At 47.1% G+C, this 24936-nt stretch overlaps 1 protein-coding gene across 3 annotated transcripts in view; it reads left to right on the plus strand.

The window, feature by feature from the left end:
- The first annotated feature begins 2414 nt into the window (after nucleotides 1-2414).
- Nucleotides 2415-24936, plus strand: part of BEND7 (BEN domain containing 7) — a 75161-nt gene continuing 52639 nt past the window's right edge. For all 3 annotated transcript variants that reach the window (XM_024739626.1, XM_024739701.1, XM_024739774.1), the window contains exons 1-2: nucleotides 2415-2489; nucleotides 24275-24574. In XM_024739626.1, coding sequence (XP_024595394.1) covers nucleotides 24286-24574 — 289 coding nt within the window. In that variant the 5' untranslated portion in view covers nucleotides 2415-2489; nucleotides 24275-24285. The remainder of the gene's footprint in view (nucleotides 2490-24274; nucleotides 24575-24936) is intronic.

The following is a 24936-nucleotide window of genomic DNA, read 5'->3' on the forward strand; positions in this document are numbered from 1 at the left end:
GAGCGAGGACTTGGCGCCGCGTAAACAGCCCCCGGCCCCTTGCCCGTCGCCCGGGCCGCGCAGCTAACTCCCGCGGGGCCGGGGCTCCCGGGACCCCCCGGTCCCCTCCCGAGGGGGGGCTGCGGCCGCAGGGCGGCGAGGAAAGTTGTGCCGGGGGGAGGCAGGATGTGATTCCGCGTAAACAAGTCGGAGGGCACATCAGGAAATTAACAAACAATGACACTTGGGGCGCGGAGAGCCTTCTTTGGTATTCCACTCCTGTGGCTCGGCGGCGGGGGGGGGGAGGACGCCTCTCCATCAGGCGGTGCGAACACCAACCCGGACCAGTGCTTGTGGTGGGTTGGGGGTCGGTGTGTTTTCCAACCCCCAAAGAGGAGGAAGAAAGGCGCTGGTGGCGTTTGGAAGATACAAACAATGACACTTGGGGCGCGGAGAGCCTTCTTTGGTATTCCACTCCTGTGGCTCGGCGGCGGGGTGGGGGAGGACGCCTCTCCATCAGGCGGTGCGAACACCAACCCGGACCAGTGCTTGTGGTGGGTTGGGGGTCGGTGTGTTTTCCAACCCCCAAAGAGGAGGAAGAAAGGCGCTGGTGGCGTTTGGAAGATGGAGAAAGACGCTCATTAGGTGTCCAAGCCCAAATAAGAATTGTTGACATTCAGCATCTTTTCTGGGTACGTTATTTGGCCTGGAAAGGTGTTTTGGAATAGATCACTTATCCGTCAGGTAAGTATTATTAAAAAAAAAAAAAAAAATCCAGCCGACCCCTGACGATTTAACAGGTGTACACCGCAGTCTCTGGGCTTGGGTTTATTTCATCAGGCGAGGGGAAAGTTGAATAGTCCTGCCTGTGGTCAGTGACTTGTTAAGAGTCTCTGTTTTTCCTGATGTGACTTCGAAAAACGATGAGAACTTAAGGGCAGATGTAAAAAAAAAAAATCAAAATGCATTGTGTTACCTTAGAGGCAGGTGACTTTTTTCTCCCCATCATGTCACAAGTCCCAATATTGAGTTTAGAATGCTCCTGTTTAAGTATCGCCTTTGAATCAGCTTGAAGTCAGAACCAAACCAGAGAACCTGTCCACTTTGGTCCTCTGTTGTTTTATCTAGCATGGGCATCAGAGCAGAGAGCAAGGCGATTGTGTTACCAACCTGGAGAAGTCCCATGTAAGCTGATGAAAATTAGAGGGCGATTGCAATTTCCAGCTAAGCTGAGCTAACTATGATGCAGATTCAGTAAAGCCTGCTTTGGGTTACTCTGAAAATGGTTTGATTATAGACATTTTGGAGATCTACCCCTGTTTCCTCCTGTTGAGTTCGGATACTGTTTAATGAAAAAAGCCTGAAGTAGTTTTACGTATTCAAAATATTTGGCTTTTCCTTGTCTCTACGAACATTTTGTTCCCCCAGCAGTGTTGATTGCTCAGTCATTTGTACTTTAAAAGTCCCTCCATATTTGACTGGCCTGTTGGTCTATCTGATTCATTCTGGAATGTAGGCTACTTTCTTATTTATGACCTCAGGAAACCTACTACTTTATCTTAAAAGTGAGAGGAGTTTTTTAGACCTTGTCCTGGGAGGTCTAAGGCCCCAAAAAGGGAATCGCTGTTAACAAGGGACCTAGTCTAGTTTCTTACCTAAGCGATCCTACTTTTTAGAAACAGACAACTGCCAAAGCACAGTAGCCTCTATAGAGAAGCTTGTAAAATACTGTGTCTTAAAGTTTGACTGACATAGCAAGTTTGTTTTTTTCCTTTTCTTAAAAAAAAATTATGGGTCTGATTTTTCTCTCTGCTCTGCAGGTGCATTTTTAGAACGTAAACGGTTGCATATTAAAGTGCAATAGCTGAATGCAAGACTCACTTTCTTATCCAAATTATACTATACTTGAAATAACAACTCAGTATTTTTCACGTGGGCTTGCCTGTAAGCTGCTCAAAGCCTGGGGTTTTTCTGGGTAAACTGAGAGTACCGGGTAACTCTAAAGCATACTATTCATCTACTCATGAAAATGGGTTGTAGAGATAAATTTGGCATCTTCCCCTGGCCTCTGATTGGGCAAGCTTCTTTCTATTCCTTGTAAACATACTTGTCATTTGGAAGAAAAGAAGCCTCGTATGTAACTGGCATCTGTGGGCCACATTTCCTGAGAAAACTGTGTGATCAAGCAGAGCCGTTTTCTAAAGTCAAAGTAATAATGTCAAGTCTGTGTACTTCTCCAGAGTAAGCAAAGTTGTAGGGATGACCAGTGACTACAAATTCTGTGATTAACTGAGTTCTCGAAAATTATATTTATAAATTAAAGTATAGCTTATACCTACTATATATAATGAGATGCTAGCCTTTCTTGCTGATTCACATCTTGTAGGTCATTAGAATTCTAATTTTTCGTTGTCTTCTCACCCCAGATTATCACCATGAGGTCTGTAAGATCTCAGAATTCAGCACCGATGTTAATGGGAAGGCCAAAGAGACACAACCCATTTTTTTAGGTAGGTTCTCACATCAATGAATTTCTCAGCAAGACAGCATGGCCATTTGCAATTAGAGAGAAGGGGAAAAAAAAAAAAAAAAGATTGTGCCAGAATGGGACATGTCTGCCATTGCTTAATGTCTGACATTCTTTTCAAGACCCTTTATTTTACGGATTGCCAATATATCCCTTATTAACATTGCTAAAAGTTGTAATTTCAGACATAAATGTTTATTAGTGTCTATACACAGTGCTAATTATCACTCACACCCAGAGCCAGATGCTGACCGTGCAGTTCTGTGGCTCTGCGTTCGCCCCATTTACGTTGCATATTCACTGGTATGCTTCACCGGCTGTAGTTCGTGTAATTGGGGTATTACATCTTTGACATCTGGGTAACAGAAATTCAATTTCCAAGAAGCTGCTATTTGTTTGGTTCTGCCTCTGCCTTGGGTGGGATAGAGGATTAATACGCTGTCTGACGATAATGTCCCTTCACCTCTGTGGCCTGGTTGCTAATCCTGCCACGACAAAATTAAATTAACTCTCCAGCCGAAAAGCGGAAGGAAGAGAAAATTGTGATTGTCCGCCGAACCACCTCTTGATAGGACTAGCGATCACGGAGCCACTTCTCATCTGTCTGGCTCTGTTTTCATTTCCCACCAGCATCGGTGGTCAGAGAGAAGAGCGACACTTTGCTCTCCCCACCCTCCTTCCCAGCTTACCCCAGGGCCAAGCAGAGCCAAGCAGCATCTTGGAGGCCATCTGACAGGAGTAGCTGCGTGATGGATAAGTAGGTCCCCCAAGATGATGCCCCTCTCTCCAAGTGTGGTTTTTGGTGCACATACTGTACCTGATGGGGCCTTGCCTGTGCAGTTTGTTATTTGCAGACCATGAGCCCAAAATTAAACGATTTAGGATTTTGCCACGAAGAATGAAGTACCCGTGAGGTTGGAGTGGAGGGTACATCATGGTGCTCGGCCCTCACCTTGCCCATCCCCAATACCTCCTCGAGCCCCAGGGGCAGGGTGAGAGCCGGGTGCCGCACACGAGGAAACAACACGTGGCAAGAGCCATTGAAAGCAAGGGCCAGAATGGCCATATCTCTGGGGAGAGTTGATAGGTCTTAAGGAAGCAGGATGTGTGCTCAGACCCAACGTACTGCCAATTAAAACAACGAGGAAGCCAGGCAGTGGGGCGTTCTCACTCTTTTGCTTTGAGGAAGAGAAAGGGTGGGTTGCAAAGGACCAAGAAGTCAAACAGATAATGAGTAGAGGTAAAAGAGGAGGGAAATAATGGCATTTCTTCCACAAGTGAGCACCAGAGTCACGCGAATCTTTCCATCCAGGCAGAGAGCATGACTGAGGCCAGCACTGTCCTTAGCACCTGTTTACTTTTCAGAGGTCTAGAACCCCAAACGTTCACAGTCGAGCGAAACGCTAAGACCCAGCAGGAGGATATTCCTGGATTGTACTCTCTTCAGTTCCTTCAGCTTACTCAGAATCCTGTATTTTCAGTTCCCTAAACTCGATCGGTTGGAAATTCTATATATCAAAGCACCACCCAATCTAACCATTTGAAATGAAGAACTTGCCTATTAGTAGAAAAATGTACATTTATCATAAAAAAGAACATCATATCCTTGGTTTCGTTCATCTCCAACAAAGCAGGTTTTCCCCCCCCCCCTTTCTGCTCCCTACTTGGAAAACGGTGAGGGCGCTATACAGTAGGTGGATTCTGGGTACGAGAGAGCGAAAGATGCAGAGCAGGAAGATGCTAGCGCTCGGAATTCGGTAAAAGGTAAACTCTCCACGGGGCAGGGCTGGCTTCGTTTTTCCTAGCTCGAGTCCAGGAAGATAAGAGAACATCAGTGAAAGGCCAGGCTTGGGATAAGTTTCTCAGTTGTTGGTCAGGGAGGCCTTTGACATCAAGGGACAAAAGATGGACCAGCATAAAAATGCCTGGGTTATTCTCAGTCTTCTGCTCATTCTGGGAAAAGTGTGATATGGTTCCCAAAGAACATTTCTCTTTTGTGATCTTCGTGTCAGTTTGGAAAAGAAAAAAAGTGGAAGAGCAAACGATGCCACAAACCCGATTTCTAGAGTAACTGAGAATAGTTACTGATAGCATATGAGAATCAGAATTCTGTTGTTGACAGTGTAATAAAGTGGACTTTTATTCGCAAATGTAAATCATGTTTGTTTCGTAAATGGCTTGAGTCTACCCATAATATAACTCATTATGGCGTAGAATTCTGCGTGAGGTCTGTGACATCCAAGGGAGTTTGTTAGCAAAATAGCAGAACTGTTTCACCTAGAACGCGTTCCTCACACATGGCTCTCGGGATGCTGCATGGGATTTTCTGTGTTCAAACGTACATATGTGTCATCTTTGATACTATCTGCGCCTATAAGATTGCAGTTCATGTCTCAGGGGAAGAGAACGCTGCAGAATCTGGCAGAGGTTCCCGCCTCAAATCAGTTTCCTCAGAATATTTTCAGGCTGTTGATTCATGCATGCAGCACATCCAGCGAGGTAGGATGGCCCAATGGTGTGAATGGCTTGGCTGAGCGCTTTGGGCATTCCTCACACTTGATAACAGGATCAGAAGAGGTTACTTTACCCTGTGGACATTGGCTTTGTCAGGTTGGCCGTGATGGGCCACTGTAAAGATTGGGTCACTATTTTGGAGAAAAACAACTTAATTCGTTTTGATCAATTCAACAGGTGTTTTTCTGAGAAGATATGACGAACTCAGCACTTTTCTAGAGTGGCAGTGGGGTCAGGGGAAACCAGAGAAGTGGATAGGACAGGGACCCTGCTCTCAAGGATTAAAATCCAGTTGGGGTGATAGGACAAGTTCAGGACCCAGTGAAGGAGCGGAATTCAGTCACCCATAACAGCTGCGGTTGTCTGAGTGCTTGCTCTGTGCCCAGCATTGAGTCCAGTACTTGACGTGAAGGATCTCATTTACTCCTCAGAGCAAATCTATGAGAGTTATCACCATCCCTGTTTTGTAGATGAGACTGAGAGGTGTCAGGTGGGCTGCCACAGGTCTCCCAAGGGACAAGCGCCATAGCCGGGACCCCACGCAGGTCCACCTGAGCTGGAAACACCCCATAGCACGCACAGCGTGTGTACATGATAAATCACAAACGTGAACCTTCAGGGCAATGAGCAAAAGCAGAGCTAGGAGGGAAGGATCACATTCAGGGTCGGGTGGAAAGCTCTGGAAGGGGGAGATCTCGAACTAGGGGAGGATTTGGGTAGGCAGAGGGGAGTTGGAGAAGATTCCAGGTGGGAGGGGTGATGTGAGTCTCGGCAGAGGGCTGAGCATCACTGTCATCGGACTTTAAGTGCCAGGTGCACTTTGTAGTTTGGACAGCGCTGGCGCACCTGTCGTCCCATGACTTTACGGTGGACCCGTGCGGTAGCCTGGGCGGTGTTGTTGTTCCCATTCCCCAGAGGAAGAAACTGAAGCTCAAGTGACTTGCTCATAAGTAGCAGAACCTGGAGTAAACCCAGGTCTCCTATCCAAAGATCTTTTGCCTCCGCCTGGTTGAGCCAGGCAAATCCCAAGGATCATCGGAGAGGCCTCAGCCGGCAGCAAGGCACTTTTAGGAAGTGTTTTAATGAGACAATGAACTTACTATTCATAACTATAATACAAACATTTCATAAAATCTTTTATATTTGGATTTTGTTCTAGATTTACTATTGTAATAGATAAACATGTCTGTTTTTCAGGTGTCTGGTCCATTTATTCACTCAGATATTTACTGCACTCCAATTATGTGTCGGGCCCTGGTCTAGCTAGTTGTTCTTTTTAATAAAGTCTGTGACACAACTGTCAGAAGATGAAGCTCAGGGCGCAGCCGCCAAGCCAAGTGAGCAGGGTGTAGGTCTCTGATATTTTGAATCTCTTTTCAATGGCTTTCTTGATGACAGTGGCCTCTACCAGGGTCCCCAGAGTCTCGAAATTCTCTTTGGGTTGGAAATGCAGCCAACAAGAGTAGGTGTCATTCATCGAGTTTGCTGTGTGTCAGGTACCATGCTAAGAACTTTGTTTTTTTGGTTTTTTTGGCCACACTGCACGGCTTGTGGGATCTTAGTTCCCTGGTCAGGGATTGAACCGGGGGCCACGGCGGCAGTGAAAGCACCGAGTCCTAACTACTGGACCTCCCCGGGAGTCCCCATGCTAAGAACTTTGTTATCCCATTATTTGTCCCATAAAAGATATTATTATTTCCACTTCACAGACGAGGAATTTGAGGATTTCACAAAGCAACTCAGTGACAGAACCAGGATACAAACCAGGGTCTGTCTCCAAAACCATGCCCTTAACCACGGGAAAGGCTCATTCAAATGAACTCCTGGCTGGGACCCCAATATGTACAGAAGTGGAAGGGGAGTGGGGCAGCCAGGAGCATGCGGAAGAAGCCCAGAGCACCTTGTCCCATGTCCTACCCTCCTCTGCTAGCCTCTGCAGAACTGTCAGGGTGCCCTCATCCCTGTGTAAAAGCCTCTTGTCCAGATGGTTTCCGAGAATTCCTGCGGCACTGAAAGTATACCTGGTTCTACCGTGGGTCCAAAAATGGCTTCAAAAACAAGAGCAAGCAAAGTCCGATTTGAGAGCCTCTTGAGGAGACCTAAACACTGATGGCTTCTTTCAGTGTAAGTGCACATAAGTACATGTGCTTCTGTAGCTGTGGGTGCAGACTTAGTTGTCCTTGGAGAGCACTTACTTTATTGCCTGAAGTTCTGGAGCTTTTGCTGCTAGGCCTGTCTCATACTTCCATTAATCACTGAGTTAATATCATAACCACACTGTGAGGTAGGTGTTATGTCCCTTAGACAAATGGGAAGCTGAGCTCAGAGATGACAGTGACCTGCCTGAGATCACACAGGAATTAGTAGCTGGCCCCGCTTTAAATCGGGTGCTTTGACATCTAGTTCTGTCCTCCCCGTCCCCTTCTGCCCACACGAGCTGATCTTAGTATGTAATTCATTATTCTCTCCCCTGCTCAGAGACTTAAGTGCCTTCTCATGGATTCTAGGGTCAAGGTGAAATCCCTTAACTGAGTCTTGAGTATCCACAGTCTGCCCCTAATCTGCATCACCATCTTCGACTTTGATATAACTTACCTCCCTGGAACCCAATTGCCCACCCCCAGCAAAGTAGGACTTCCAGGTGAGAAAGGGGGCCCCACCACAGGTAGAAGGAAAGGGGGCGGCCAGAGGCTTGGGCGCGGGGAAGCCCGGGACCCATTTAGGAAGAAAGGAACTAAGGTTTGTTTAACATCCACCAAGGTCGGAAAACCCCAGCTTCAGTCTCAGGTTAACAGTTCGGCACACCTCGGACAAGACTCTGGAGGGTTTCCTTTATCTTCCATAATGCAATACTGATGGTGGTCCTGAGCCCCTCATCAGATGCCCTGACAGCATGCAGGACATCCTATACGGTGAAACACTCTTTCAAACTAGAAAATGCTGTATTCTTATTTTTATCCCCTTCTCCCTTCTCTTCTGACTTAGAGGTTACGCTTTCTTCTTGGACACCTCAGCACTAAATAGGAACACCACTCTCCTGTGGCACTTACCATGGACTGCCTAGTAGTTGCTCATTTTTGTACGTGCCTTTGCTGTGCTCCAGGTCACCCCAAACACTTCCCACGTTGAATTGTGGTCGTTTTTGCCCCATCTCTCCTCATGTACATTGGAGGATCACAGAGCAAGTGGGACCTGGATTCTGTCTTGAATCCTTTAGACCACTTAGCACAGCATTTTGTTTGATCACAGTAGGTACCCAAATTATCGGTACTCAAATCTGCGTTATCTCATTGCATGAGTATACTGGATACGGTTGCGTAGGACTCTGAAGATTTGCTTTAAAATATTCTACCGTGGGCTTCCCTGGTGGCGCAGTGGTTAAGAATCCGCCTGCCAATGCAGGGGACAGGGGTTCAATCCCTGGTCCGGGAAGATCCCACATGACGCGGAGCAACTAAGCCCGTGTGCCACGACTACTGAGCCTGCACTCTAGAGCCTGCGAGCCACAACTACTGAGCCCCCGTGCCTCAACTACTGAAGCCCGCACGCCTAGAGCCGGTGCTCCGCAACAAGAGCAGCCACTGCAATGAGAAGCCCGTGCACCACAGCAAAGAGTAGCCCTTGCTCGATGCAACTAGAGAAAGCCGGCGCACAGCAACAAAGACCCAACTCAGCCAAAAATAAATAAATAAATAAATAAAATATACTACCGTCGTGGCATTTTAGAGACAGTTAGCGAACCAAAGATATGCCTCATTTAACTGAAGAAGCTTTGGTCATGTACTAAGCTAGCGTAGAAATTGGGGATTTCTGTTGTTGATGGGTGAGAGACAAGTCAAAATATAATATTTTTTTCAAATCTAGAAAAGACCAAAAAGGAGATGAGCTCGCATATGAAAGCAGCGGCATGTTGCAGACCCAAACTGAAAAATAACCTATGTTCTGCTGGCTCCGTACTCCGCTGTGATTTTGGCACACCTTTATAAAGGGGCTGAAGAGTGTCCTGTCCTGTTAGTAAGCCCATGTTTAGAACTGATTGTCTGGTTCTCCACCTGCAGTAAGTTTTCCTACCTGGATTTAAGAAAATCCATGCATTAAGTAACAGCAGACCTTGGTGAATGGCCCGTTTGGGAACCCTGCCCCAACCCCATCGCACAACTGCACGCACCTGTCTTTCTGTTTCTCATAAGAGCTCGGTGTGGGTCAGCAACCGCCGTACAAGTGAAACGTGTGATGGGTTGTGAGAGTTGGCTTTTCCAGTAACGATCACGACCGCATCGCTGAAACAAAGAAATCTTCTTGAGGGACAGAATCTAAGAAGATGTCTTAACAATTTAGCTTCCCTGGTTCCCATGGGAATGTGGATGTTTCCTTTTGGAGGAAAAGAGCCCGGCCATCCATGAGGTGAAAGAAAGACTCCGGGAACAGTGTGTTTTGCATCTCAAAGTTGAAAATAGATCTAGGACGTTTATGCAACAAGTCTGTTATTCTTGAAAGTAACAGATTATTGGAGAGAACACTACCTGGGAAGGAATGTTAGTGCAGTAGCAGGATGCATGCCAGGACCTATGGTGACTGAGGCAGGGGGCGCACGGAGGGCCCCTGGAGAGTCGCCCCCTTGCCTGAACCTCCGGTTGTCTGTGGCTTTCAGATTAGGACCCAGATGACAGATAAGACCCTGCACGAGCTGCCACCTGCCTGCCTCAAGCTTATTCCTGACACTGCCCTTCCCACCAAACCACTTCCCATTCCTGCAGCGGCCTCACTTCCCCTCTTTACCTCTTCGCCTTGGTGGCTGCGCGGACCACCTCCTCTGCTGACAACCCCACACCTGCACCATGCTCCCTTCGCTTTGCTTGGCTGTCTTATCCCTAAAGGCTCCAAGTTGACTTCCTCCAGGCAGTCTTCTCTGATTTCCCCCTCCCCTCTCCTTCCACAGCATCTCTACCAAAGCGAAGGCACTGCCAGTTTACTTCTGTCTCGCCCCCCCCCCAGGGTTGGAAACTCCCTCACGGTCATCTCTGTGTCCCCATCTCCCAGCACCACACTGGTCACGTCACAAACATCCAAGGATGCTTGGCGAGTGTGCCAGGAGCCCGATTTCAAATTAAAAATAAAGTAGCGAGATCAGCCATCTTGAAGCTTTATCATTCACCTCTTGTACCTCCCAGCTCCTATCCTGGCTGCACGAGGCAAAAATCTACACATCCTCCTTAGTAGCTACCTGGACCTCACATGGCAGGAGTAACATACACCAACACTGACGATGGAACAGCTACTTTTCATTACACATTTTTTCCCCCTTTCTTACTAGGTTAACAGCAGGCCCCCTTTTATTTCTTTCTTTATTTTTGGCCGAGCCACACGACTTGTGGGATCTTAGTTCCTGGACCAGGGATCGAACCTGCGCCCCCTGCAGTGGAAGTGAGGAGTCTTAACCACTGGACCGCCAGGGAAGTCCCCAGGCCCCCCTTTTAAAGTTTAACTTGGGAATAGGACGCCCTTTTGTGTATCCCAGCCCCCGCCCCCAGGGCCTCGCAGGCTTAAGCTGCACGGTGTGAAGGTGCCCCTGGAATATTGCAATACCGTGGGCTTGGCATCTGCCCTGCTGCTCCCTGCCTACAACCACCTCTACTAACTGCCTTGCCCGTGAGATCCTCTGTTGACCCCTTGAGTCTCAGCTTGAATTCCTGCAGGGCGAGACTTCAAGCTTCCTGTGTTCCCAGTGCACAATACCTGGCACCAAGTAGACTCTCGATCGCGAATTTTGGATAAATGAATGAGGACCATGTGAAGACATGTTAAAATGTAGTTTGCCGCCAGTTATTAGCTGATCGGAGTGGGACAGTGTGTTGGGCCGAGACGGTTTTCTTGGGCAGGACGGTCCTGTGCGTGGAAGGAGGTCTAGATCTCACCCTCTGGATGTTGGCAGGTCGGGAGCATCTCACCCAGTCATTGTGATGATCAGGACTGCCCCCAGCACATGCGAGCCAGAGCGTGGTCCTTAGCAGGCCAGGGGTGTGGGGTCCTTTAGCTTTGAGTGGAGAAAAACTATTGCATTGCCATAGACTGGATGCCCTTCCCTCGCCGTTCTCTCTCAGATGCCCGTATGAAGGGGGATAACAAATGACAGAGGCTGTGATGGACCGATTCAGCTGCATCACCATCCTGAGAAGAGAGAGATCAAAGGGCACATTCCATCCAAGGTCAGGTTACTGTGCCTCCTTTCCGCACAAAGGACAGCTTCTTGCCGGCATATTTGATCATATATTTTAAAACCATTAAGAAGTTTAGACAGATTTTCTTTCGAGATTCCACACAATCGGTATCCTTGTAAATAAGAATCCATAAAATTGTTTTCTTGGTATTGTATTTTTTTCTGAGCATGTACAAATATATACTGTGTTATTTGAATTCCAAGGGTTTTACAATCTTTTTTTTTTTTTAACTTGGAAATCAAATTTTATATCTGAAAGGTTAATGATTATGCTATCTGGTAACCAAATGTGTGATGAGACGTTTGTCTCTGTAATTAACAGCAAGGGACTTTTACAGTTTCATAAAATTGAATGCTACATAGAGTATTCTGTGAGCATTTGTTTGGACGAGGTGTCCAAAACAGAGATGTTTATGGATGATATAAAGTTGAACTGAAATGTAATGCAGGTGTCTGCTGTGCACCTCACAGAATTTCTCATTGTTGAAATGGAAGCCAGAAGATTAATGACTCGACTTTGTCATGATAAAATAAGTAATGTGTTCTTGGAACAGTGGTATGGCACATAAGTTACTCCGTAATTCCAAGAATTTTTTTCTGTTCCAGGAATAATATCCTGAACAATCTATTTTTATAGAAAAAGTTGATGCAACGTAATAGCCTACGAAGTTGCTTGTATGGCTAAAGGAATTACATCTCAAACGTGACTTGACACCCACACATAAAGTATAGAGAACCCCACAGAAACGCAAGGTTAAGGCACATCTTTTTTTTTTTGCGGTACGCGGGCCTCTCACTGTTGTGGCCTCTCCCGTTGCGGAGCACAGGCTCCGGACGCGCAGGCTCAGCGGCCATGGCTCACGGGCCCAGCCGCTCCGCGGCATGTGGGATCTTCCCAGACCGGGGCACGAACCCGTGTCCCCTGCATCGGCAGGCGGACTCTCAACCACTGCGCCACCAGGGAAGCCCTAAGGCACATCTTGAAAGGAAGAAGTCAGGAGGTGCAAAAGTAAAGGTTCTTCTGTGAACATTAACTCACCCTCCTCACGCGTATATAATTTTTTCAATTACCAGCAAGGCTTTAATGGGCACCTTAATAAGCAGCATGTGAAATACGGTGGAGCAGCGCTTGCTGCGGGAATGGGGGCTCCAGCCAGCCCTGTGAGCTGTTTAACTCCGCCCTGAAAGCCGGAGCAGTGCAGCCGTGAGGGGCCCAGACCTAATCCATCTTCCTCTGGTTCCCTTTGGTCGTTTTGGGTAACTCAGTCCTATCCTTTGTGAAATGGGGGAAACGGTGCCCTGTCTGTCGTCTTCGATAAACTAGGAAGGCGCTGCGGATGAGACGCGTTCCCTTGGGAGAGCTTGCCTAAAAGACACCATTGACTCTAGGCACCAAGTGGCCTCATCTTGCAAACCCCACGCCCCACGGAAACAGGGAGGGCTTCCGTCACAGATGCCACAGATGTTGCTTGACACCTTGTACATCAGTAGTGTTTTGGGGTTTCTTTTCCCCCAGCTTTCCTCAACAGTAGCGTCCCAGCATAGCTGATACTAGAATTAACCCATTCCTGTATCCATTGGTAGGTCTTTATTGAGCAGCCCCTGGTGCCAGGCTAGGAGATTTGAGAGCCCGCTAGGGTGTGACAGGAACACAGAACCAGGGGACCTCACCTGGGGAGTTAAGGGATGTGACCCTTGAGAAGAGGACATTTAAGCAGAGAAAGACCTGAAGAGTAAGTATGGGGATGGGGCCGAGGCTGTGAGTCAGCCAGGAAATGACAGGGCCCCGAGAGCTGAAGACCTTGCTTAGAGCTGACGCAGGGAGCCCTCTGGCCATCCAGGACAGTCGCTAATGGGATTCGGATTTAATTGTCCTGAAGTGAGGCCTGGGCGCTGGTATTTTGTCACAGTTGTCCAGGTGATTCTACTGTGTGTCAGACCCCAGAGCCGCCATCTAGAACAAGGCGAGACGTGGCAGTAGCCAAGGCTGGACGAGCCCCCAGCGCGAGCGCTGGCCCCCATCCCCAGGTGGCCGGCATCCCACCGAGGCAGGCCACGACGTGATGCGGTTTGCATTTCTGAAAGATCACCCTGGCTTCAGGATGGACGTGTCTGGGCGGGGAGCAGTGCTGAGGGCTTTTGGCCGTAGCCCCATCAGGTGGTAATGGGAGGCGAGTGGAAGGACTGAAGAGCAATCTAGAAGTTATAATAAGCGGGACTCGGTGATTAATTGGCTGTGAGAGGGGAGGGATGGGAAATGAGGCCCAGGTTTCTGGCTTGGACAGCGGGTTGGTGCTATTTATTAAGGCTCGGGGATAGTCATCATAAAATACATTTTTGGATGCGATTTTAAGGTTGCTCTTGAAATGTGCAAGTGGAGCCGTCCAGTGGGCAATTGGATATGTGGCCTGGAGCCCCGAAGTGGGATTGGGGCTCCCACAGACAGATGGTCGCTGGAACCAGAGAGAGGCTGGGGGATCCAGGAAGTGTGCGGAAAGGCCCCGGGAAACTTGGCATTTAAGGCAGTGGCCGTGACCTGTAAGTGCGTGGTCAAGTCAGTTTAGTGGATTGTCACCAACAGGAACAAGAAGAAGAGAAATAGAAAATATCAGAGTGTCTTGCGTGCGGGAAGGATAAATTTGTGAAACTTTGGTTTTCTTGCTGTGAATCACAATCAAGAAAGTTTGGAAGCCTCTGATTTAAGCTGTGGTTGCCTCACCCCTGGAGATTTCCCCTTGGCCTCACTCAGGGAAGGCGACCACTGCCAACCTCCAGGTGCCTTTGGGCCCAAAGTCATCAGAGTTTATTGAGATTCTTGGAAGAGAAAGGTGCTGTGAATGTGATCCGTTCTCATCATCATTAACATTATTTACATTGAAGATGGAACTGTATGACAGCATGTGTATTTAAGTTGGAATATTTTTAAAACTTTAAATGACTGAAGAAATATAATACCGCCAGTCCTTAATCTTGTTCATCCTTAACTGACCCACAGTGTAAATATGTGAATTAACATCTCAGTCAGGAGGGGGGATGTGTACTTCTGTACTAGCATCCTCTTTGAGTTTTCTGTACAGTAGAGCAGAGGGTCAAGATTTCAGATTATATTGAAAAGGATTGTCTCTTTCCAGACAGTAAATTATGAACATTTTCTCTCATACTGAATGAAGGCAAGATTTTGGTTATGCTACTCTAGGAAAATGGAAGCAGCCCTTGATCTACAATCTTGTTATATTTTTCCTGTGTGTACTGTCAGCCTTCGAAGACTTTTGCTTTATGCTTCACAGAACCATGAACACAAAAAAATTCTTATTCTCCTTTTTCCAAGTTAAAATATTTGGCTTTTGTAGAACCAACAGGACTCACATGAACCATGTTTTGAATTTATAGGACATGTCTGAGCCTTCTTCTTTTAGTTTGAAACAGTACAGCTAAGTTGGACTCCATAAACATAGCTTGGTCCAAAGGTTTCATTGTTTCCACTATGTGTATTAAGATAAGTAGGGGGTTAAGGTGCTGACTACTTCAAACAGCGCCCAGCGCGGGTCACAACAGCTTCCTGGGTGCCACGCAGAGGGACTGTTTTGTGGATGGAGCCCTTCCTGCCATCCAGCTAGTTAGTTTCCCGAGCGTCTTAATAGAGCAGTGAGGCTCATAGACCTTGGAGTGTGGTGGGTCTCTAATTTCTAAACTCAAAGTCTCTGTTTTCTCCTGGGTAAGATGTATTCATAACATCCGAACCTCTTAGTTTTGTGATCAGGACTAAGCGTAGGCAGCATGCTCGCCAGAGGGCCTGGTACATAGTAAGTGCTCCATAAATGGTAGCTTTAACACTTTGCCACCTAAGTACGTCCAAATTCCTTTAAAAAATACATGGCTTGTAATGAGCTTCAAAAGAATGTCATCTTAGGCCTATATCCCAGGGGTTGCAAAATATGCCCCACCCAGGCCCCTCCTTCCTTGACCTTCTTTTGCTGCCGTCTATGGCCACCTACTTCCCCTTCCTGCCCAGCTTCATCTTCCCTGGGTGACTTAGAGAAGATGTTTTTATGTCCAAAGCTGCCTCTACCAGTTGCCTTATACCCCAGCTTTACATTCCCACAGGGAGAAGATGGTACATAATTCTAACAGATTATTTTTTTCTTACAAAAAGTAATACATATTCATTCCAAAACCACTTTGAAAGTTTTAACATATAAAGTTGAAAACAAATCCAGATTATTTTTTTCTTACAAAAAAGTAATACATATTCATTCCAAAACCACTTTGAAAGTTTTAACATATAAAGTTGAAAACAAGGTATAAAGTAAAAAATCCTGTCCCAGGGCTTCCCTGGTGGCGCAGTGGTTGAGAGTCCGCCTGCCGATGCAGGGGACGCGGGCTCATGCCCCGGTCTGGGAAGATCCCACATGCCGCGGAGCGGCTACGCCCGTGAGCCATGGCCACTGAGCTTGCGCGTCCAGAGCCTGTGCTCCGCAGTGGGAGAGGCCACAGCAGTGAGAGGCCCGCGTACCGCAAAAAAAAAAAAAAATCCTGTCCCAGTCACACTCTCCAGCGATAACCACTGTTTTTTGTTTTTTTTGGTTGCACCAGGTCTTAGTTGCAGCAGTAGGCAGGCTCCTTAGTTGCGGCTCCAGGGCTCCTTTAGTTGTGGCTCACCAGCTCCTTAGTTGTAGCACACGGGTTTCTTAGTTGTGGCATGTGAACTCTTAGTTGCGGCATGCACGTGGGATTTAGTTCCCTGACCAAGGATCAAACCCTGCATTGGGAGCGCAGAGTATTATCCACTGTGGCACCAGGGAAGTCCCGATAACCACTGTTAACAACATGTGTGTGTAAAAAGTACACGTGTGTGTGTTATAAAAAGGAAAATTGAATCATCCTGTATAACGTTTTGTAACTTTTGTTTTGCTTAACCAAATCTCCATCTGTTCCACACAGGTTGAGTGTCTAATTTGAGCCATGTAGTTAGGCCCTGATTATCCAGTGGTGGAGGAAGTAATCATGGTCTCAGACGTCGTGGAGTTTCTAGTTTATCCTTCACTTACTTCCAAATGACTAGAAAAGGTCCATTTCATTCTTTACAGACATGTAAAGATATACTGTAATCTCATTGTACTGATATGCCATAATTCACTTATCTAATGCTCACTGATTGATGTCTGGGTGGTTCCCAGTGTCTCCCTAGTAAAATGATGCTACTGTGAGTGTCCTTGTACTTGTGTCATGGGTACTTGTCTGAATATTTCTGTAGGATAAATGGCTGTGAATGGAATTGCCGAATTCCCTCCAAAAAGATCCCCCAACAACAGCCTATGAGAGGGGACCGTAACCCTACACCTTCACCCAAAATGGGCTTTAGGAATCTATAGTTTTTGCCAAATTAATAGATAAAGAATTTCACATTATTTAACTTTCATTACATTAATAATTAGGGACCTTAAGAGATTTGAACTATTTATTTCTCGTGTGAAATGCACGTTCACATCCTGTGCCCATTTTCCATTGTTAGTACGTGTCCTTTTCTTCATTGACTTATAAGGCCTCTCCCGTGTATTTGGGATTTTAGCTCTTTGGCTTGAGTATTCCTGAACATTACTTGAAGTGGTGGCTTCTGACCTACCCACTTAATGTGGCTGGAATTACAGTCCATGTCTGATGAAGGAACGTTGTATTGGGAGGCCATGTTGTATTTATTGTAAAATCAAAGTTTTCCATGTTATAAGAACACCTGGGGGAGAGGAAAGTAGATAAACTCTCTGAACTGGTTGGGGAGTTGTAGTGGTATCATAGCACTCTCTTCTTCTCATAGAAGTTTATTCTCCTCTGTAGATGTTCTCTGAGGGACACGTTTGAGAAGCAGTGTGACAGTCCATTTTGATTCATTTCCTGGCATTTCTCTGCTCCGCTAGCCCTTCTTACCCGTCTTAAGCCCTTCTTTCCCTTTCTGCTTTGAAGGCCTGTTTTCCAGCCTGGACCCATGGCATTCTGTCTTGGGACCTGTCCTGGCGTCACCTCCTCAGCCTTGATTAAAAAGAGCTCTGGCCTCCCGCCCTGGCTGTGGGTAGCGCTTGCTGGGTGCGCCTGCCCACGTGTTAGGAGAGAGGCCCTGGGTCCTTAGAATCATTGTGCATCCATTTGGGTCCCGTGCTAGGCTGTAAACTCCTGCAGGGGAGAGACCGTATCTTGTTTTTTTTTTTCTTTTTCTTACTCTGCTCCCACAGTATCTCAAAATTAGTAGTAGTACGGTAAATATTTATTGAATGGATGAACGAAACTGGTATTATCTAAATAGATTTGAAAGGAACCTCGTTGTCCTTTCAGTGAAAACGCCATGTACGTGCTGAGCTGCTTAATTATTTTCCACCTAAAACTTCAGCTGAACGGGAGGGTCCTCCAGCACGTGGCAGCACGCAGGCGGGCTAACGCCTCCTGTTCGGAGCTTTTCTCAGTGGCGTTTAGACCCCGTTGTGTCCTTGAATGGACTCCAAGGGCTGTTTCAGGACGGCGGGTTCCGGCACGTTCTCTTCAGTAGAGCTCGCTTCCTCTTTATTTTGGGGGCTTCCACTTCAGATTGCTGGGGAGGGAAGGGCTCACTTGGTGACCACCGCTCTGTTCTGTAGGGCTTCTCAGACCATTCTTGCCGAGTTAGAACCCCAGGCTTGCGTGTCCCTGGTAAACATGGCTGTGGTCCCTGGGGACGGCCAGTTGTGACCCTGCTGGCATCTGCAAGCCAACACGGGTTTGGAGTGAGGATGCCAACCCCAGGTCTGCTCAGAGCGCAGAGTGTGCCCCAGATGCCTGCCTCTTTGGCTCACCTGCCAAGCCATGTGGTGAAGAGAGCCATGGCCTGGGCCTGATGGACCCTGCCTCCTTTTTCCTGCTGTTTCTCTCACTGCTGTCATTTGACAGGTTGTAGTTCAGCCTTTTCTGCAACGTGGCTCCATGCCAACTTCTACTCGTGTTTGAGAGGAGTTATTTGCAGCGTTCAGTATAAATCCTGGTCATCTTAGTATTTCTCACTGATAAACTCAGCTTTTTTCTATTTAACATATCATTACCTGGAAAATGCAAGGAGTTTTAAAGCTTTTTTTTTTTTTAAACGTATATCCACAGTGACACGCAGCCATCACCACTGTTTCCAGAACTTCTTCAACCTCCGAAACAGAAAGAGTTCTTACTGTCACTCCTGCACATCTTCTCAGATGTCCCTCCTCTGTTTCTAGAACTGGAAGGGTCAGCTCTTTAGACCATAATGTCGCCCAGCTTCCTCCCTGGAAGCTACAATTTGAGTCTACTTTGTCCTCGTGAAAGATGTCGGGCTTCCCTGGTGGTGCAGTGGTTGAGAGTCCGCCTGCCGATGCAGGGGACACGGGTTCGTGCCCCAGTCCGGGAGGATCCCACATGCCGCGGAGCGGCTGGGCCCGTGAACCATGGCCGCTGAGCCTGCGCGTCCGGAGCCTGTGCTCCGCAACGGGAGAGGCCACGGCAGTGAGGCCCGCGTACCGCAAAAAACAAAAACAAACAAAAACAAAAAGAACAATGTCAGTAATAACTCGTAGTGTATTTGAAGATAATTAAGTCACTCACTAGCCATTTATCTCTCAGAGAAACGACCCAACTTCTTTAACCTTTCCTTGTTCCTTTCATCTTTTTCGTTGACTTTTGCACGCTCTCCTCAAGTTTCTCAACAGGCTCTTTAAAAGAGCGCAAAACCTGGACATGATGGGAGTTCCCTGGTGGCCTAGTGGTTAGGATTCCAGGCTTTCACTGCCGTCGCCCGGATTCAGTCCCTAGTCAGGGAACTGAGATCCCACAAGCCCCGAGGCCCCAAAAAACCAACCAACCAACAAACAAACCAAAAACCGGACATGAGACCATAGTAAGAGTCGACCCATACTGGATGCAGTGGTGACTGTCCCTCCGTGCTTTAAGTGCCTGTTGGGCCTTTGGTAGAGGTGAGTTACCCAGTGGCACCCTGGGGATGGACTTGACGGTGGGTCAGGGCACGTGGGGAGCTGGAGATGACGCGGTTCTGACCGCTGTGACCGCTGCCTGCCACGGGGACGGGGAGTCCAGGAGGAATAGGTGGCCTCACTTCCCCAGCTTGGACACAAATGAGGTGATAGCTCTTTTAATGTTGAAATGAGGATTTTGAGCTCTCTGCGTTGTTAGATCAATAGGAAATCTGGTATCTCCGAATACAATGACCTTCCACCCCCTGAATTGTTGGTGAACCCCAGGGTCTGACTTAGTCTAGAAGGCCAGCTACCACTAGTAGTAATAGTAGCTACTGCTACTATGGGAATAGTTCGGGAGCGTTGCTTCATCGTCAGCTTTATGTACATTTCCAACTGCCTGCCGATTACCTAAGTTGCCTTTGTCAAAACTAGCCTCGCTGTATCGCCACTTCCCTGCACCCTTCTAATTCTCTGACTGGTGTTAGCATCCATCCAGTCCCCCAAACTAGAAACCTTGGAGTTATCTTTAATTGATTCTCCTTCACATCCCACCCCCATCCCCACATCCAGTGAATCACCAAGTCTCTCTGGTAGACCTTCTTAAATGTCTCTCTTTCCATCTTATCTCTCCAGTCCCGTCCCCCAGTACTGGTACAGACTGGCACGGTCACTCACATAGCCTTTGGCAACAACCCGCTGGCTGGTTTCCCCTGCCCACACCACTTTCACCATAGTTTTGCCAGATTTGTTTTTCTAAAGGAAAGGTCTGATTATTTACCATCCTTATGTTAAAAGAGGTAATGAATTTTAAACTACCCAGAGCAATAACCCAGTTATCTCCAGCGCAAAATTTTTCTTCCTTAACCTGGTACCTTACTGGGATGACCTCACTGTACATTTCCACTTCATCACCTGCCACTTCTCTTTATGAGCCTTAAACTCCCGGCACACAGACTGCTGTTCAGGAAGAAGGGTGGGAGGTGATACAGCTGTGGCGTCAACTCAAACAACAGTGAGCTTCTGTCTGGGGCCAGAAGAGTGATGTTTGGGGGTGGGGGGGGCACCGTCCCCAGCCCCGAGGGAATGGGAGGTGAATAATTTTCATGAGGGGCTGCAGGGAGGCAGGGACCTCAGAGAAGAGCTGATTTTTATCTCTAGCAAGGAAGTAGAGGCATCTACAGATCGTGGGGCAATCTGCTACCTGGAGTTCCGGGGGCACAGAGTTAAAAGAGGCATAGGGCCAACAGGATGGGGAGAATCAGGACCATTTCTTAGAACAACAAACCAGTATAAAGGGATTTGGGTAGAAGATGTTGCGAGATTTGGAGGGGGAGTACCTTTCAATTTGGACAAGATGATTTTTGTATCTCTGGGGCCCAGGAGATGCTTGATAAATGTTTATGGAATGATTTATTTCTGGTACTTTTTCAGTCCATCCTATTAATATATTGTTGGTTTATAACCTTAGGATCACATTTAATTCTACTGGACTTCACTCTGCTTTTGATAGAACATTTCTTTCATTTACTTAAGAAAGGTATATGGAATGCCTACTGCATGTCAACACCAGTTAATTTTTAGGGCAAAGATATGGTGACTGTTCTTCGTGAAAAGAAGGCATATAGAAACGGACATACAATGTTTACGTACGTCATCTCACTCTATGTTTGGGCATTACCGTCTTTTTTTCTTTTAATACCCCAAACCATGAATAATCGTGTTCTGCGTAGTATAGCTTTCTCTCCTGGCCAAGTTAAAGGAGATCCTGTATGGTGACTTGTGTGTTGCAAGACTCTGTATGTATTATATAAATTCTTTACGTGAAGGAAAGTGATCTTGTAGAGTCTTGAGCTTTAGCAAAGGGTAGAATCCAGCCTACTATCTTTTGTAGACCTTGTCCAAAGGAGTCTAGTCAGTAAACGCTCAAAACATTTTTCATTTAAGGCTGTTTTACCTATAAGGCAGCCACATAGCATGGATCCATGTTAGTAAGATTTCTTACTGTTTTGTCTTTTCTAAAAAGATGCAGCCCCTTGCGGTTAAACATCAGTAAAGGCATAGTTAGGTTTGGAAAGGAATCAGGAAAGTGCACAGGTTTCCTTAGGGAATCCTGCTTCTTTAGAGCTTCCTTTTCCTGACATTTATACGTGGAGAAGACATTGCCTTAAAACTGGAAAGACAAAGAGAGGTCAACTAGTGCTTTGAATCTCAATCTCGTAATACTTCCTGCCCTTTTTTGTTTTTGTTTTGGAATCAGAGAACTCGGCTTCACTGTGACAGTCAGAATAAGACCACTTTTTCTTTTTTTTTTTTTTTGCAGTACGCAGGCCTCTCACTGTTGCGGCCTCTCCCGTTGTGGAGCACAGGCTCCGGACGCGCAGGCTCAGCGGCCATGGCTCACGGGCCCAGCCGCTCCGTGGCATGTGGGATCCTCCCGGACCGGGGCACGAACCCGTGTCCCCTGCATCAGCAGGCGGACTCTAAACCACTGTGCCACCAGGGAAGCCCAAGCCCACTTTTTCTGAGAAGGACTTTTAGAGGCATTCGGTGCCCTGTGAACATCTTGGTAACGGAAAAACCTGTATCCCTCCTAGACCGCCCTGTGTCCCCCGCTAGGTTATGCCCAGCAAGGTCTGGTTAAGAATTCATTTTACGGTTCAGGAAGCTGAAGTCAGAGAACGGCAGGCGGCTTGTCTTGTATCAAGTAGCAAGTCAGCGCAGTTGGGAAGTGAGTCCAGGTCTGGGGAGCACCAGCCCCGGCCTGTCCCCTGACCCACACACCGGCGTACGTGGTCTGAGCCTCTGCAGTGCCCCTGCTTGCCTGCAGTCCGCACCCATTCCATCCCAGTGCCTGCAGGCAGCTCGGCTTTTTCTGTTGTCCACACCTTTAGTCTTCAGGTCTCCCCGGCCCCCGGCCCTCTGCTCCATCCCTCCCAAATGTGCTTGTGTGAGGATACTCTCCCCCTCTCTGCAGAGCACATCATCGCCAGCCAGCCTGTGATCCGGTTCCAGGAGCTCTTCCCCCAGGCGGTATGGTCAGGGCTGCTCCCAACTTCTCTGGCTAAAGGAAGGACAGTTCAGTTACCCATTGTCCCCTGGGGACACCCAGCATGTGTCCTCTAAGAAGCTCCCTGCAACTAGCCCGTTTCCCGCCTTCCCCACATCTCTCAACTTTCCTCTCCTTGACTTGGGCAGTTGTTGCACTTTTCTACGTTCCGTCCTTTCGGATGCCCCGCAGTCAGATGGACAGCGCGCTGTCTTCTCAGGACGTCAGCCAGCTCCGCTGCCCTCCTTCACAGACCCCTGTTTCCTTCCTCCTCGGTCCCGGGTCCTGATCTGTTGTGGTGGTTTGTTTTTTTGTTTTGATTTTAGAAGAAGTGTTTCTAAACATCAGCCCACAGCCAGGATCCCCCTTGATGCTTGCGCCTTCTTTTCTCCACCCAGGAGCCTGGACTTCCACATGAAAAGACCAAGTATGCAGAATTCACACTGTAGTTTCAGTCTTGTAATTTTCAGAGCTACAACTTCTAGGGCTGTGAAACTAAGGTCATGACAAAGCAGATTTGCTCTTAGAAAGTTCCAGGATCCTCATGACTTCTTTCCCCGCCCAAGACAGCACTTTATCATAGAATTCAGTCCCCGCAGCAGAGGTGGAGCCTTTGGAAGGAGAGCATCCCTTTTGCTGTGATGTGTCACGGTTCGTGAGCAGCAGGCACTGACCCAGGAGCCAGGCCGTGTGCCTGTCTTCATCTGGCTTGGCCGGTGCAGCTCTCGCCAGGGATCCAGGAGGGAGGGCAGTGGCAGCCACTGGCCAGTGCCAGCTAAGATCAGCGTGCTGCAGGTGGACGCATGTGCAACGTCCTTGATCTAGAAGATCAAGAACAAAAACCCTGCAGGAAGGAAGCTCCTTCTTGCCGAAACTGCGCTGCTAACCTAGCCAGGAAGGTTTAGCTTTGGATGCTGAAACTAACACCAACCACACTGGCATACAGATTTATCTTTCAGAATTCCTCTGGGACCTCTTCCAGACACACCCTGTTCCCCAGACATCTTGAGAAACTTGTGAATTCTGCTGACTCTGCATTACTTAGATTGTGCTTTTGGTCATTCATTCTCATAAAATCTGGAACATGATTGATTGTTTCTATATTGTCACTGTCGCAGGTGTTTGAAGTGAAAAGAGTTCTATTACAAATTAAAATATTTCTCCTCTCAAGCACATGCCCACACAGAGCAGAATTGTAAATTTGGAAACCTGTGTCCCTTCTGTGTTTGCTCATGTTAGGTGGTAGACCGTTAATATTTTTATTATTTTAAAAATTGAAGATACTTATTTGAAAACAGTCTATAAAAGTTGCCTTATAGTCAGTAATGTCTTCATATATTAATGAGCTAAATATCTAACTAGACAACACAAAACACCTACATTCATTGTGCAGTTAGTGCTACAGAGAAACCTGGCTGCTATGACGCTGAGCTCATTAAAACGTGATTGTATTAAACGTGCTAGATTTATCTGCAAGAGCTGTGTTTTTCCTAATAGATACTTTCTGTGGGCCTTTGCCTTTTCTTGTAGTTGAAATCGCAGGCATTTAGTAGAGTGACTGTATGAGTGTGTATACATACCCTGGCATTAGACTTTTATTTTAACACCCAGATTAGAGGAAAAAAAAAACACAAAAAAACCGACTTCTCTTAACCTTTGTAAAGATACTGGCTGATGACAATTTAAGAGGATAGTATGTTTGAAATAGCTCCTAATACATCTAGGCATCCTCTAATGTTATTATTTATAGAAAATACTTTATAGCTGTATAATTTGAATCATGTTTAAGTAATATTTATTAAGTACCCTCAGTGCCATACAGATACTTTGGTTCAAAAAAGAAAAAAAAAATCCTCTGAGGAAGGACGATTCTTGAAAGAGAGGCTTGCCTCTGGAGTCAGTAATCATTCGCATTTCCAAAGAAGGAAGAAGGGGTGGCCTTTTATCTGTTTTGTTTTGGTTTGGTTTGGTGGTGGATTATTTTTTCTTTCGCTAATTTACAGTGATATCTCTGGCCCCATTTCCATTAGGAGACGAAAGCATGGAAATTAAAAAACAAATTACAGGAATGAGAAGATTACTGAATGACAGCGCTGGGAGGATCTACCAGCGTGTGGGCAAGGAGGGGGAGAAGTTGAAAGAAGAACCCCAGGATCTGGATTCGATGTGGCCTCCGCGTTTGAACTCTGTGGAGGCCCCACCGAGCCTACACCCGTCTTCCCGGGGTGCGTGGAACGAGCTACCACCCCAGAGTGGGCAGTTCTCAGGGCAGTATGGCACCCGCTCCAGAACCTTCCAGAGCCAGTCCCACGCCGCCGGGAGCTCCAATGGTATGGCTGTCATCAGATGCTCACAACGCTTTCGGGGCCGTTGCCCCAACGTGTTTTCTGTCTAAATATTCAGCGTGTTCTTTGAGTTCAACATATTAAACCCTCCCTTAATCACCCACCCGCCTTAGCTGAGTTATCTTAAAAGACCGGGAAGACATAAAGGAAAACGTTGAAGAGCATCAAAAACCAGAATTGAGACGCAGGAAAACCTGGGGGTTCTCCATTAGAAGGGGTAGTTTCTTGGTAGAGATTTTAGCCCTTTAAGAGGTTTAAAGCCATCATTTGCAGAGATAACGATACTATTGTCACAAAAGACTGAACAGTTAGGGCAGAAAGAGCTCCTCCCGCTCTGTCATTAAAAG

The sequence above is a fragment of the Neophocaena asiaeorientalis genome, unplaced genomic scaffold, assembly GCF_003031525.2.
Source record: "Neophocaena asiaeorientalis asiaeorientalis breed wild unplaced genomic scaffold, Neophocaena_asiaeorientalis_V1.1 scaffold889, whole genome shotgun sequence".
Lineage (NCBI taxonomy): Eukaryota > Metazoa > Chordata > Mammalia > Artiodactyla > Phocoenidae > Neophocaena > Neophocaena asiaeorientalis.